Source organism: Ursus maritimus, unplaced genomic scaffold (assembly GCF_017311325.1).
Source record: "Ursus maritimus isolate PB19 unplaced genomic scaffold, ASM1731132v1 scaffold_25, whole genome shotgun sequence".
NCBI classification, from domain to species: domain Eukaryota; kingdom Metazoa; phylum Chordata; class Mammalia; order Carnivora; family Ursidae; genus Ursus; species Ursus maritimus.
The window spans coordinates 1,871,921-1,887,699 of NW_024425008.1; the positions used below are offsets into that span (position 1 = coordinate 1,871,921).

Genomic DNA, 15,779 nt, shown 5'->3' on the forward strand with positions numbered 1-15,779 from the left:
AGGTGAATAGCGCCCGTATAGAAGAGACCCGGAGAGGTCCCTTGCCCCTTCTGCGGTGAGGGCTTGGCGAAATAACAGCCGTCTGTGAGCCAGGAAGTGGACCCTCACCAAACCCTGAGTCTGCCAGCGCTTTGACCTTGGACTTCCTAATCTCTGGAAGAGAGATCAATGGGTTTTGCGGAAGCCCTCCAGTCCGTGGACCAACGCAGCAGGACAGTAAGGGATGGATTTGTGGTAGGTGGTAACAGAGCCCCCCAGACGAGGGGGGTAACCAGGAATCTACTGTGTCAGGGTTCTGGAGGCCAGAAGTCCTAGATGAAGGTGTCAGCAGGGCTGGGACCTTCCGTGGGCTGTGATGAAGAACCTCTTCCTGGTCCCTTGCCCTCAGCTCCAGTGATTTGCCAACATCTTTGGCATTCTCTGGCTTGCCGAGACACCAGCCTGACCTCTGACTTCACCTTCATTCTTCCTGTGTATCTCTGTATCCGGATTGATCCCTTTAAAAAAAAAATATATATATATATTTAGAAAGCAAGAGTCGGGGAGGAGCAGAGGAAGAGGGAGGGGGAGAATCTTCAGAACGCTCCGCGCTGAGTATGGAGCCCTGACTGGGGTTCCATCCCATGACCCTTAGGTTAACCTGAGCCTAAATCAACTGTCAGATGCTTCGACTGAGCCACCCAGGCACCCCCAAATTACCCCTTTTATGAAGACACTAGTTATGTTGGATTGGGGCCACCCTCCTCCAGTGGGACCTCATCTTAACCGATTATATCTGCAGCAACCCTATTTCCAAATAAGGTCACATTCGGAGGTACAGAGGGCTAGAACTTCCACAAATGAACGCAGTTCCACCTTTCACAGTTGCTAAGGAAAGACACCTTTAAGTAAGTGACATTCGAGCAAAGCCCCTCAATAACACGAGGGAGTGAGCCACGCAGACATCAGCGGGTACAGCATTCCAGGAGAGGGAACGGACCATGTGAAGGCTGTGTGATGAAACACAGATCAGCTGAAGGAGCAGTCAAAGGACCACCGTCTAGGGGGAGCAGGGAGAAGAAGAGGGGTGAGAGATGAAGCGAGAAACAGAACGACTTATCGATAGGAAATCCATCAACTATGAGTCATAAAATGAACAGAATTAAAGGAAGAAAAAATGATAAATTTATTGGAGACCCCCCTCCCCAAATCCCAGCAGACATTTCCAATACAAACTCTGAGGTATAAATTACACTAAAATTTCCTCTTATGGTGAAGGACACACATCATATGAGTGGTGTGTTGTGAAGGCGCTTCTGTTCAGCAGAAATGCAGAGGGATGCCAGCTGTCACCTCTGTGGTTCAACATCGATGGTTTTGGAGTCTAGCTAACGCAGTAAGAAAAGGAAATAAGCAATGTACTCATCACTGTTTGCAGATAATATGCTCCTAGGTCACCCCCTTCCAAAGGAGGCATGTTCAAACTACTAGAATGGAGTCAGCCATCATGTACGCCCTCTTCTTGTATGCTCTGGGTCCACCGGTTTGGCCGTCATCACGGCTGTGGAAGCCGGCTGGCCACGCAGTTAGAGCCTGGCCATCCCTGGCCTCAGCTGCCCCACTCACTCCCAACTGTCTATCCCAGACTCTCCACTGCTGCTGCTTTCGATGCTTCTGGAGCTCCACCCAGCTGGCACACGTGCCCTCCTGGAAGCCAGAGGCGGAGCGCTGAGGGGTGGGTGCCAGCAGGCACATGCGCCCCTCGCTGCCGTGCACCTGCGCACTGCGCTGAGGCCCGTCGCACACTGCCCCTTAGAGCACTCCCACAGCTGTCCTAAGACCAAGATGCGCTCTGGCTTGGATCTCCTCGCTTCCCTGTTTCTCCCTTCCAGGGTCCCCATTCCCGATCTCCAAGATCACTTCCAAAAATAAACCATTTGCGCAGAAGACCATGTCCCGTGTCATAGATCCTGCTTTTGGAGAGAAACTGAACTAAGAGAGGAGACCCTAAGGCGCAGAGCTTTAGGGTAGGATTGTAAGATCGATCACACGCCCTTCAGGCCCACTTGTAAGGACCCTAGTGTTGGCGGTGAGTGAGCTGGTGGCGAGCCTTGCCTGTGGCCCAGCGACTCACCAGGACGCCGATCAGGATATGGTACAGGTGGAAGGGGAGCCGCGGGTTCCCGTGATAGGGGTGGGGGAGCTGACTTTTGTTAATGGCTTTAAAAGTCCCCCAAAATACTAATGATAGGCTCAAATTAGCCAACTCTCAATTTAAGATACTCTAGGGAAGTCTGACACTTCTAGGCGACACTGGAGCCCCCATCTCCTACAGGCACAGGGCATTGATGACGAAAACCAGGCCAGATTCCCCACAACTCACCATGTTGCTGTTCTCTCTTCACTCACCTTTAATCTACTGTTTAATCTATCAATGGATGCTTTACGTTAATTAAAATAGTAAATTATCGTATTTTCTATTTCCAAAACGTTTTTTGTTTTTTCTTTTGGAGAAGCTCTTTCAAATTACTTGGCCATACTTTATAGTCTCTTGTTCCTTGCTCCAAATTTATTTTTTAAATTTCTTTAAACACGTGAAACATAATTATTATCCGTCTGACAATGCCAGTGTCTGCAGTTTTCTGGACATGGTTTTATTGTCTGTGATTCCAACGGCTCTCACTCAGAGTGGTTTTTTTCCCTCTTGCGTTCTGCGACTTTTCAGCAGTGACTTGCCTCGATTCCTGCAAAAGCTCTCTGTGGGACGTTGTTGAAACCTGGCTGGAACTCCCATCGTCCAGTGAATATTCACAGTCACCCTTTTTAAAAAGGCGTTTATACTTTTGTTACTTTGCAGTCAGAGAGTGTCTCATGAGATGTCTCTATTTAGAAATCAAGTCTTCTGTTGTGTTCCATGTATGATTCATGTTATAAGTTAAGGATGCGCCACGCCCTGTGTATAGAAAAGCACCTTCTGTGACCACAAACACCAGTGTGAAGGGTGTATCCTGATGTCGTTTAAACTTCAATCTTAGCCAGCGTTGGGGCCCTGTCCCCCTCCAGGGCTGCACAGAATGACAGCTCAGCGGCACCCCACACAGGGAAAGGGAAAGTGTAGATAACTTCACTTTCAGCCCGGGCCTGCGGGTCTGAAGTCCTAAGGCATCAGCTTGTGCCTGAGGCATAAGGTGGGTAGAGATCCCAGGACTTTCTACCCAGCCCCACTGTCCCGCACCCAGCCTTGCTCTTCTGATATCAAGAAATAGCAAGAACTTGTGTAGGCAGAAGCCTGAGAGAGAGTGCAGCAGGGGGGTCCGACCTGGAGGACCCTCTATAACCAGGGTGACCCCAAAGTCCTGTTGCCAGGGACTCTGTGGGTTTACGCTTGCTGCTGGGTGGAGGGGTGCACACTTTCATTTTCAAAAGTGACCAGTTTTGGATGGTGCTTATGCCGTCTCTCTTCTCTTAGGTCAGGAGGGCATGATGGAAAGCCAGGGATGGTTGGAGTCGGGGAGTACAATGTGATTTACATTTTACAAAGTTCATTTGGGCGCTGCTCCACGACAAAGGGGTCTGGAGGGGCCAGAGTAAAGGCACGGGTGCGAGGTACTCGCAGAATAGGGGCCAGGAGTCACTTGGGGCCCTCCATCCAAAGCTCCCTCGCAAGTTACCCCTTCTCTGGGGTCCTCCCTGTCTGGAGAGGGGCCCCAGCTGCGCAGGCCGGCCGGGCCTGACCTAAAAACGAGGCCAGCCTGGCTTCCGGCCTCGAGGCTGGTTCTGGAATGGTGGAGAAATCCCTGCATTTCCCGGGTAGACATGGAAGGGATCAGGTTACCTTCTAGCCTCGGGACATAAGGGGCTCTTCTTGGAAAGGGGGAGCAGAGGGCAGGGACTGTCAGAGGGGCCCCAGCAGGTCGTCCCGTGGGGTAGGGGAGAGAGGCCTGGCAGGGCCTGGCTGCCGGGGGACCCGCCGGGAGCGAGGTCTGGGGAAAGGAGAGGCCTGGGACATGGAACTGGTGGGGAGGGCGGCGCCAGCACGCCCCGGGCCTTAGGCGGGGGCAGACACCCGGGTGCAGAGCGGGGCGGAGAGGCCCGCGGGGCCCACACTCCCGGGACACCCGTCTCGGCTGCGGGGCGCTCTCTCCCAGCCCGGCCGCGCTGGTTCCCGCGCCAGTCGGGACGCCCACCTAGGCCCAGCGCCGTGCCGCGCGTACCCGCCCTCCGGGCCCCCTCCCCGCCGCCGCGTCGCCGCCCCCGTCCCGCCCCGCCCCTCGTCCCCCTTGCCCGCCCCTCCCGCCCCTCCCTTCCTCCCGCCCCTTCCCCCCTCCCCTCCCCCGGGCCCCCGCCTCCGCGCGCCATTCCTCGCAGTCCTCCGGCCGAGCGCCCCGCCAGCCGCGTCTCGGCCATGGCGGGCCCGGGGCCGCGACCCGCCAAGGGCTACCGGGTGGTGCTGCTCGGGAGCGTGGCCGTGGGCAAGACGGCGCTGGCCACGCAGTTCGCCTGCGGCAGCTTCCCGGAGCAGTGCGAGCCGTCGGTGGAGGAGCTCTTCAGCAAGGTGATCGAGGTGAACGCGGCGCCCGCGCTGCTGGAGATCGTGGACACGGTGGGCGCCGAGCACCTGGTCACCCTCAAGGACCTGTACATCAAGAACAGCGACGGCTTCGTGGTGCTGTACAGCGTGTGCAGCGAGGCCTCGTTCGAGGCGGTGCGGCCGCTGCGGGAGCGCATGGGCCGGCTGCGGGGGCCCAAGGCCGTGCCGCTCGTGCTGGTGGGTACCAAGGCCGACCTGGACGCCGAGCGCCAGGTGCTGACGGCGCGGGGCCGCGCGCTGGCCCGCGAGTGGCGCTGCCCGTTCCTGGAGGTCACGGCCAAGAGCAAACTGATGGTGGACCAGGTGTTCACGCAGGTGGTACGCGAGATGGAGGCCCTGGCCCCGCCCGAGGAAGAGGCCCCGGCCCCCCCGACGAATGCCCAGGATACGTGGCCGTCGGAAAGATTCATTGGCTAATCGGCCGCGGTTACTTTTGGCTACGTTCAGCGCTTTTCCGATTTCTGAAGCTCAGCCTTCCTTCCCTGCTTCTTCAAGAAAGTTACCAGCCGAAGACAAGTGGTCACTTCCGCGTGGTCACTCAGACTGGCGCTTCCAGCTGTTTGCAGAGCTTCTCAAATGTTTGCTGAACCCTTTGCCACGTTGGGCAGCCCCAAATCGGTATCTTTTTCCTGAGTGGAGACAGCACCACCCTTTTCTTCAAATGGGATTTGTTAGAGGATTCCCCCACCCCACCCCGCCTTGTTCCATAACGAATGCCCTCAGATGTCATCCGACCTTTGAAATGGATTGAGGAACGTGAACTAAAGACTTGAAGCTTCGGATTCCAGCAGGTTTTCTCTCTGCTTTGCAGCCTCGAAGTGAACGGTCATATTTTCCTCTCTGTATTTCTAAATATAGTTATGACACACGCAGCATTGGTTTGAAAGGGATATTGTATACCCTGGGAGGGGAGAAATAATGTCTGCTCACCCAGACGTCGCTCAGCCCTGCCCTCCCGTCTGTAACTGACATCCAGTTGATTTTGCATCTGTAAATTGAGTGAAAATAAAGTGATTTGACAAGTCTTTCTAATCCTTAGAGCATGCACCGTCTGCTCCCCAGTTACACTCCAGGAAGCACCACAGTAACCAGAGGGAAAATGGCCGCATGGGGTGTGTATTTGTCGTAGGCTGAGTAGGGTGTTTTGTCCGGTACCTGCATGGTTCCCAGTGACCCGGGGACTGAAGCAGAAGCAGACTGTGTAAGCATCTTTTTTATAGTTTTCACATAACGAAACAAACTTTTCCTGCACTGGTTTAAAAACGCCATTGTTTTATAATTTTAAGAATTTGTCTTTGATGTGAGTGCGTGTGCCTGTTTTCACGACTTAATGATTCTGGCTCACCCGCTACAACAAATCTTCCAAATTTAGGAACCTAGATTACCACGTAAACATCTTCTAAAAGAAATAAGCAAGGACTCTCAAAACTGTGCCTGTGACCTGAAATATTGCATTTTTTTTACAGGAAAGTTATGTATAAAGTGATGGGTTACGCACGGCTCTGGGAATTTTATTTACATTATATATGATATGTGAGCAGAAAGATGGATTTTATTTTAATGTTCTAAGTATATATTTTAGAACCTGCCAGTGCCTGACAGCCAGTCCGCCAGGGGAGAGGGCTAGGTGGGGTGTCATCTGTCTTTTCTCTCTTCCTCTCTCTGGGACTTTGGGGGAGGGGGTGTTGGGCACTTAATTTGAAGCCTTGAAGTCCAGCTAACTCAGTCCCTCCTCTGACCCTCTGTGTTCTGGGGTCACTCCTCCTGGCAGTGTTTCCTCACACCCCCTTCCAGAATCATCTCTAAGGGGTCATTTCAAACACAGGGAGGAGGGGAGGGGGCCCTGTGGAGGTGTGTGTGTGTGGTGGGGGGAGGACCTTCCTGGCCTCAGCTGTCTTTGTCCAAAGCTGTCCCTTCCTCTGCTGGAACAGAGGCAAAAACCCCAGACTGTTCCCGGACTGGACGTTGAGCTGTGTGGAGGAAGCACGCAGGGAGCGAACAGCGTCCTGTTCTGCGTCGTGAAGCTGGGCCCCACGGACCGCAAGCTGTGTGACCCCCCGGCCCTGCCTGCCCTGCCTTTCTGACTCTCTACCTGCTTGTGCTGTGGCCTCCTCGGGGTCTTGTGTCCCTGGATTCCTGTGCCTCTGGATAATAGGTTCAATCCAGGAAAAAATGTCCAAGTGGACATTTCTTCCTTTAGATTCCTGGGGCCGCCTCAGATCCTTCCACTCAGATCTACGTTTCGGCTCAGAGCCCAGGGTGTTCAACATGACGAATGATCAGGCCCACGTGATCAGCTCCTGTGACCTCAGGAATAGGTTTGAAGCAGTTTCTGGGTGTGTATGCGCACGCCTGTGCACGCGTGCACACACACACGTAAAATTCCAGACCTACACGCTAGATTTTCTTTCTCTTCGTGCATTTCTTACTTCTAACTTAGGTGTGCCACACACGGACTGCCCCTAGTCCCTCTGGAGCCAAGAGCGGCCCGGGGGACTCAAGTGGGTTTACGAGCAGCACGTGTGCCTCTCGGCAGGCCCGGGTGCTGTGGAACCTGGAAGCCCCGTGCCCGGGGGAGGGGGCCCCAGGAACCGGGCAGTCAGCGTCCTAGCTTGCAGGTGGTGGTACCGACTCAAGCCGTTCGAGGTCCGGCCCTGGGCCTCGGGCTCCGTGCGCGCTCAGCATCACCAGGGAATGGGAAACTGGTTTCCAGGCTGGTTGTAACAGTCCCGTACCCACGCGCTCCCGAAGCTCCAAATGGTCGGCAGCTCGGTCTGTGCAGACGCTTTCTTGCCGACGTGCCGTGGTTGCCATTTGTCTAAGTCAGACTGCCAGTGACGTTCACGGCCCTTTTGGAGGGTTTTACGGCATTTGATTTCCTCTCCAGTGAGATGCCGGCTCTTCGTCAACTGTTAAAGTTGTGTGATCTGCCCTTTTCGTCCCAGTTCTTGGAGGTGTTGCTCTATCTCCGTGGTGGACAGCCTCTGAGGTGTGTCCAGTGACCCCACCTCCTGGTCCTCCTGCCCTGGGTGGCTCCCTCCCCTGGAGGGTGGGCAGGACCTGGTGACTCTCTTCTAGGGAATATAACAGGACAACAGTGACGGGATGCCCCTTCTGAGATTAAATCACAAAACCACCGCCCCCTGTCTTGATCAGGCTCTCTCAGGGTCCTTGTTCTGTGAAAGGCCAGCCGCCATGCTGTGACTAGCCTGGTGGAGAGGCCCGTGTGGCAAGGAACTGATGTCCCAGCCAGCAGCCAGCGGGAACCTGAGGCCTGCCGACAACTCCTTGGGAGCTTGGGAGGGGGATCCTTTCCCAGATGAGCCTTGAGATGAGGGCAGCCCCTGCCCACCCGTCACCGCTCCCGTGAGGGCGCCTGAGCAGAGGCCCCAGCGGAGCCGCCCAGAGCTGCCTGACCCACAGACACTATGAGGCGGGAAACGTTTATTGTTTTACACAGTAAGTTTTAAGGTGAGTTGTCACGCAGCGACAGACCACTCCTAACAGCTTCCTGGTGCCTGGGGAAGCGTACCGACATGCAAATGTCCAAACAGGCCAGAGTGGCTTTGGAACCAGACTGTGGACAGAGCCAGGTGGGGTTCGGGGGAGTGTTAGGCAAACACTAACGCACCCTGGACAGGCCATGAGTAGACGGCGGGGCTTTGAGGACACTGCCAGGGAGGGTGCCCAAGAAGTGAGGACCACGGGTCCTGGGGACGGAACGGCAGAAGCATGGCCACCGTGTCGCCTGCAGCTGCCTACTGATGCCCATGAGCCCACCAGGAGGTTTGCAGGCGGAGTGCTGGCCTCTTCCCGTGGCCTGTAGCACAGGAGGAGGAGGGAGGCAGGTTGAGAGAGCTGGGAAACAAAAAAGAACCGGTGCCTGGTAGTTTTGAAAATTTGCAGTTTCTCCAAATGGTAAAAGATGCTAAAATTAAGAAATGACTTCCCAGGGAATGTCAGATCCAGGAGAATCGGTCTGCAAGTGAAGCCAAGGGTGTGGCAGTCAAGGCCCCAGAAAGAGCAAAGGTGATCCCTCAGAGGGCCATTCAGGGCCTGTGACAAAGATTAAGGTGTACCCCACAAATCCTCTCCCCCAGAGACAGGGCCTCTCGGAAGCCCCCACATCGCCCCTCAGCCATCTCAGGAGCCCACGCTAGAGCAGAGCTCATCTCAAAGACCTTCACAGGTGTGCCTTTTCGCTAATGGGGTGAACCCAAACACTACCCACTTGGACGAAGACAAGGACAGAGCCATTCAAAATGAAGAGAGACTTTGGATTCCCCCACCCCCCACCCTGCACAATTTTACTGGAAGGAAGCAGGCTGAGAAAACTGCTTGCTTGCAAACATGTGCTTTCATTTAAAAATGGGGAGGGGGGCGGGTGGTGCCTGGGTGGCGCAGTCAGTTAAGCATCCAACTCTTGGTTTCGGCTCAGGTCATGATCTCAGGGTCCTGGGATCGAGCCCAGCATGGGGCTCCGTCCTCAGCTCGAAGTCTGCTTGAGGTTCTCTCCCCCTCTCACTCTGCCCTTCCCACTTGTTCTCTCTCTAAAATAAATAAATCTTAAAAAAAAAGGGGGGGGGATGGCTCAGAGGGCAGACTAGAGGTCAGAGGACAGAGCCCAAAGCAAAGGAAGATTCTTTCCAGAACTTAAGACCTAATCAGAGAACTGCTTGGCTGGGTTTCAGAATTGCTATGGGCCAGTGACTCCTTTGTGTCCCCCACCGCCCCCCTTCTGACCAGGCGTGTCTAGAGCAGTTACCCCGTGTCAGCTCTGCCACTGGACACGACGGGGCGCGTGGCAGCAGGGCGGCCGCTAACCTGGATCTGCTGTATTTGAGGAACGGTACCAGAGATGCCGCATCTTTGCCTGGACTCGATTTAGATGACACGATTGTGAACTTGAAGATGTCAGACATGGGAGATTATATTCCTCCATTTTATAATATTCAACCAACCTTGCGTTCCCAAGATAAACCCCATTGGTTGTTATTTGATATAAATATTTCTACATTTGAGGAATTGACTTTGCTATGGTTTTATTCCGTATTTTTGCATCTATGTTCGTGAATGAGACTTGTTGATACATTTTTTCTTATACTGCTCTTGTTTGCATTGGTATCATATTAGGCTAACACACACACACACAAATCTAGTTGGGGAGTATTCCTTCTTTTTATATTCTCTGGGAGGTTCTGTGTAAGGCTGGAATTATCTGCTTTTTCCACATTTGGTAGATATTGCTTGTAAATGCATCATTTTGGGAAAAAAAATAATGTCTTTAATGGTTATAGGTTTTTAATTTTCTTCTTAATTTAGTTTCCTAGTTTGTAATTTTCTAGGGATCTATACATCCTATGTCTTTCCAAACAAACTGGTATAAAATTGTTCATGACAACCTCCTAAGCAAGATTTTTATTTTATTATTTTTTATTTATTTTTTAAAAAGATCTTATTTATTTATTTGACAGAGAGAGAGACAGCCAGGGAGAGAGGGAACACAAGCAGGGGGAGTGGGAGAGGAAGAAGCAGGCTCCCAGCGGAGGAGCCTGATGTGGGGCTCGATGGTTACATCCTCTCCTTTTTTTCTAATATTGTTTATTTCTGCTCTGTCTCTACCTCCACCTCTGACTCACTCCACGATTCACAGAAGAGCTTGATGAGGTCTCAGAAGCAGACCCGAAGAGGAGTTTAGCTTGCAGGGTACTCAAGAAGAGCATCTGGGAGTAAGACTGATGGAAGGAAGGGAAGGGCAGCAGGAAGGCAGAAGAAGTTGAGTTACAGTGCAGCCCTAGTGATGGCCTCAGCCAACCTCACGAGGATCTCTGGGACTAGAACGGCCCTTTGCCTGCTCTGAATGGGTCAAAATAGCTAGGTCTTTATACTCCTCCCTCAGATCACTCATCTTATATGGGAAGTCCTCAGGGAAGGGCATTGTAATGAGCAAGGCTGCTCTCTACAGATGGGGTGGTCCCTAAAGGAGCTGACAGCTGAAGTCTTGTCAACCAGCAGCCCTCCCAGCAGCTGAAGCAACGACCCAGCAGAAGGAGACTCTGGGCAGTACATCTACGGTCCATCATGGTGGTGGTAGAGTGAGTGAGTCACATCTTTATTTCCCTCGGTCGGATTGCAGTCTAGCTAACTCATGCCCCATAACAGGCAAGCAAGAAAATACCCATGCCTGTTACCTCATCGTCTCTGTAACTGGTCATGAGGCCATAGTTGATTTTGAAATTGTGATAAAATACACATAACACAAAGTTTACTATCTTAACTATTTTTCAATGTGGTGTTCAATAGCGTTCAGTATCTTTACATTATTGTACAACCCGTCTCCAGAACTTTTTTTTTTTTTAAAGATTTTATTTATTTATTTGAGAGAGAGAGAGCGGCAGAGGGAGAGGCAGAAGCAGGCTTCGTGCAGGGACCCGATGTGGCACTCCATCCCATGACCCTGGGATCATGACCTGAGCCAAAGGTAGAGGCTTAACCGGCTGAGCCACCCAGGCCCCCCCACCCCCAGAACTTTTTCATTTGCAAAGCTGAAACTCTGTATGCATTAAACAGTAACCTCCCCCAGCCCTGGCACCCACCATTCCACTCTCTGTCTTTCTAGGAACCTCACGTAAGTGGAGTCGTACAGTGTTTCTCTTTCTGTGACTGGCTTATTTCACTCAGCATCATGTCCTCAAGCTTCATCCCTGCTGGAGCATGTGGCAGAATTTCCTGGCTGAATAGGTTCCACTGTATGGGTAGACCACCTTAGGCTTATCCATTCACCTCTCAGGGGCCACTTAGATTGGTTCCACTTTCTGGCTACTGTGAAGAATGCTGCTCTGGACGTGGGTGTGCAGGTATCTCTTCAAGACCCTACTTTGGATATACACCCAGAAGTGGAGTCGCTGGATCATATGTGAATCCTATTTTTAATTTTTTTGAGAACCACCATACAGCTTTCCACAGTGGCACATTTCCACCAACACCGGCAGTGCACAAGTATTCCGATTTCTCCACATCCTCACCACCACTTGTAACTTTCTGTTTGTTTGTTTTTTCATAATAGCCATTCTAGTAGGTGTGAGATGACACCCCGTTGTGGTGTTTGTTTTCCGTAACGATGAATGATGTTGTGCATCTTTTCACGTGTTCATTGGCTATTTGTATCTCTTCTTTGGAGAAATGTCTATTCAAACTCACTGTCCATTTTTAAATCAGGTGGGTTTTTTTTGTTGTTAAGTTTTAGGAGTTCTCTATATATTCTGGATATTAACCTCTTATCAGAGCTATGATTTGCAAATATTATTTCCCATTCCATAGGTTGCCTTTTGATATATATACATGTGATATATAAATAAGGATGTATAAAAAATTTTTGATGTCTTTTTATATGCATACAAAATCTTAACATTTTCACAAAGTCCAGTTATCCAGTTTTTCTTTGGTGGCCTGTGCCTTTGGCATCATATCTAAATCATTGCCAAATCTGAAGTTGTAAAGGTGACCTATGAGAATGCGGTTTGGGTCTACTTTATTCCATGGGCTACGTTTGTCTTTCTGCCACTACCACACTATTTTGTAATAGTTTTGAAATCAGGAAGTGTGTCTTCCAGCTTAAGACTGCTGTGGCTATTTGGCATCCCCTGAGAGTCCATACATATTTTAGGATGGGTTTTTCTATTTCTGAAAAAAAAAAATGCCATTCAGATGTTGATAGGAATTGCTTTGAATTTGTAGATAGCTTTGGGTAGTATAGGCACCTTTACGATCTTAAATCTTCCCATCCATGAACATGGAATGTACTTCCATTTACTTCTGTCTTCTTTCTTTCAGCAATGGTTTGCACTCTTCATTACGCAAGTCTTTCACCTCCTTGGTTAAGTTTATTCCCAGTATTTTCTCCTTTTTGATGCTATTGCAAATGGGATTGTTTTCCTCATTGCCTTTTTGGATTGTTCATTGTTAGTGTATAGAAACACAATTGATTTTTTGTATTGATTTTGTATCCTGCAATGTTCTGAAGTTATTACTACTAACAGTTTTTTTTTTAATGAAATCTTTAGGGTTTTCTGCATTTAAGATCATGTCATCTGAGAACAAAGATAATTTTATTTCTTCCTTTCCAAAGAGGATCCCCCCCTTTTTTTACTTGCCTAATTGTTCTGACTAGGACTTCCAGTACTACCCTAAATAGAAGTGGTGAAAGCTTGCCTCCTTACCTTCTCCCTGATCTTAGAGGAAAAGCTTCCAGTCTTTCATCATTGCGTATGACGCTCACTATGGGCTTTTCATATACCACTTCTGTTATGTTTAGTTTCCTCCCATTCTTAGCTTGTTGAGTGTTTTTATCATGGAAGGATATTGAATTTTGTCAAGTAATTGTTTTTGCATCATGTGAGAGGATCATGCAGGTTTTCCCCCCTTCATTCTGTCAGCATGGTGTATTACACTGATTGATTTCTGTAGGATGAAGCACTCTTGCAGTCTAGGAATAAATCCCATTTCGTCATAGCGTATCAGCCCTTTAAAGTGTTGTTGGATTCTATCTGCTAGTATTTTCTTGAGGGCATAGTTGATATTGCCCCCAGCTCTACTGAGATATAATTGCCATGTGACATTGGATACGCTTAAGATATACGATGTGACCGTGCGATACATGTATATCTTACAAAATGATTGTCACAATAAGCTTAGTTAACACATCCTTCACCTCACATAACTACCATTTTTTTTGCTGTTGTTGTGATGAGAACATTAAAGATCTACTCTCTTAGCAGCTTTCAAGTATGATTTTTCGAATTTTCTTCTTCCGTTACCCGTTCCATGTTTTCTCTCCCCTTAGGCAGGACCTTGGCTGGTGGGGTTTTTCATCTAGTAGTATGACCCAAACATACCCAAAAGGTCTGAATCCTCAGGAGGTTTCCAGTTTTTGATTGACACTATTTTCTGATGACCTTTTCCCTTTGGAATGGAAGTTCCAAGAGGCGCCTCCAAGGACCCACTCAGTTCCTGGGAATAATCGTGAGAGGAGCTAGTTCCTCTAGTACCCCTTGGCTCCCAAGTGGCACCTGTATTTGAGTAACTGCGTTATGACTCTTATTTAGATAAGGTCACAACCTGTCAGACGCAGCTGCACCCTCTCAGAGTGTTGCCTCCCACAGGGCTCACACGAGTCCTCACTGGACCATCTATCAGGCCACACGTTCTGGCTGGGTACATCAGGGTAAGAGCATTGAACTCCATGTGCGTATCTGATTTCCTCACATCTTCTGCTGTAAAATTAATCTCTTTATCACAGAAATGTGCTGTGGGATTCCATAAAGGTCCACAAGGCATACTGTAAATCTGTGGACGGTGGTGCCGACAGAGGCATTACAGGCAGGGAAAGCGAATCATGTCCACACTAAATGTCTACACCAGTGAGGGCAAATTGCTGCTCCTTCCATGACGGAAGAGATCTGATGAAATCCGGCTTCCGCCAAGTGACCAGCTGGTCCCCAGGAAATGACACCATGTTAGGGGCTCCACATGAGTCTCTGCTCTTGGTGGGTTAGATTCTCAACTGCGACGATGTCCAGGTCATACCCGGTGAGGCCAAGTCCATGACGCTGGGCCCACGCATAGCCTCCAGCCCTGCCTCCTTGGCCACTTCGTACATGAGCCCATCGAACAAGCATTTGGATGGCTGGCTAAAGAGGCTGGCTGCTGTCCCAGAATGGACTGTCCCGTCCAACTGGTTCCCGAGGGCCTCCTCTGCACCAGATGCCTTTGGACGCGTATTCACATGTGACCAAGTGTCTTTACAGTCCCTGTCTACCCAGAGAGGCCCCTCCTCATATGTCATCCCCAGATCACCTCATTACCGGTCTTGCAATGTGGTTTTTGTCTAAGGCTCTGATGAGCAAGCCAAGCCATTAGCAACCATCCATGAATCAACAGAGAGCCGTATTTCTGGCCATCTTTCAGGCCAGGCAAAGCAGACAACGGGCAAACGTGGTGCTTGAAGTAATGACCACTGAGAGGATTTCCCTTCACCTCTGTCCTTTTGGGTCACCACGTGAATGCTTGAACCCTCCGCTTTGGCGCCATCTGTGAACCAGGATAAAGCTCTTTCCTTCTCCATCAACTAGTCATAAAGCCCTCCCTGTGAGGTCAGAGGTGTGGACCGTGGGCGAGGAGATGCCGCCGCAGGAGCAGGTGAGAGGCACGGCCCCTCCGCACACTTGGACAGAGCGTGAGAAAAGCAGTGCCGGCCACGTGGGAGCTAGAGGCCCAGTGCCTGGGCCTCGCGGCGAGATGGTGGCCTCCTCCTGCTGCACGGAAACAGGCCCAGAGAACACCAACATCAGCAAGACACGGCCGCTCTGTGACAGGATGGACCAAGCCCCACAGGAGCCCTCTGTGATCGTGTCTGAATACGGACAGAAATATGAGTAATTTCCAAACCACAGAAATGACCAAACACGCCCCTTTTGTGGTTTCTGCGAGTGACGGCTGCTTTTTCACTGGTTACAGCTGACGCCTTGTAGAGCGCGAGGTTTAGGGCGCTGACACCCCGCCGCGCGGTTGAAAATCCGCGTATGACTTTGACTCCCCCACACCAAGGACTGAAGTGCTAAGAGCCTCTGCTGCCTGGAAGCCTCGCCGAGGACATAACGCGTTTTTGGTGCATTGCGTGCGGTCTACACTGTATTCTCACAATGAAGTAAGCCGGAGGAAAGAGGATGTTAGTGAGAAAACCGTAAAGAAGAGAGAATGCAATTCACAGCGCGGGACTGTATCTCTCCAACCTATCCGCATCTAAGTGGACGCAGAGTTCAAACCCATGTCGTTCAAGGGCCAACTGTACAGCCTTCCCTCCTTCTAGATAAGACGTACTATGAGAAATGTCCCCCACTTCCTGACAGCATCCATTCCAGAGAGAAACCCTACTTTCTTGAACTTTCACTAAAATCACTTCCTACAAGCCCAAATCCAAGTGCTTTCTAGCACCTTCTCACTGAGACATCCCAGGGCTCCCCATGGTGTGCGCTCCCCTCACTGGCTCAGCAACAGGTGTGTCCCGTGGGCTTAGCTGGAGGACACTGATGCTGCCCACGCCCCGTCCGTGCTATTAAGGCCACGTCACTGCTGGCAGCAAATCCTGTGGCAGGCAGGGCGAGGCAACAGAACCACTCTGGGTAATCTAAGCAGGGGCTGACTTAATAGA

The 15,779-nt window shown here is 50.9% G+C and overlaps 1 protein-coding gene across 1 annotated transcript; it reads left to right on the forward strand.

Annotated features, from left to right (window-relative positions):
- The first annotated feature begins 4,341 nt into the window (after positions 1–4,341).
- LOC121105176 (ras-related protein Rap-2a-like) lies at positions 4,342–5,595 on the forward strand. The gene has a single exon (XM_040641259.1). It carries the CDS (start codon positions 4,385–4,387, stop codon positions 4,985–4,987), a length of 603 nt encoding a protein of 200 aa, XP_040497193.1. The 5' UTR covers positions 4,342–4,384; the 3' UTR covers positions 4,988–5,595.
- The last annotated feature ends 10,184 nt before the right edge of the window (positions 5,596–15,779 follow it).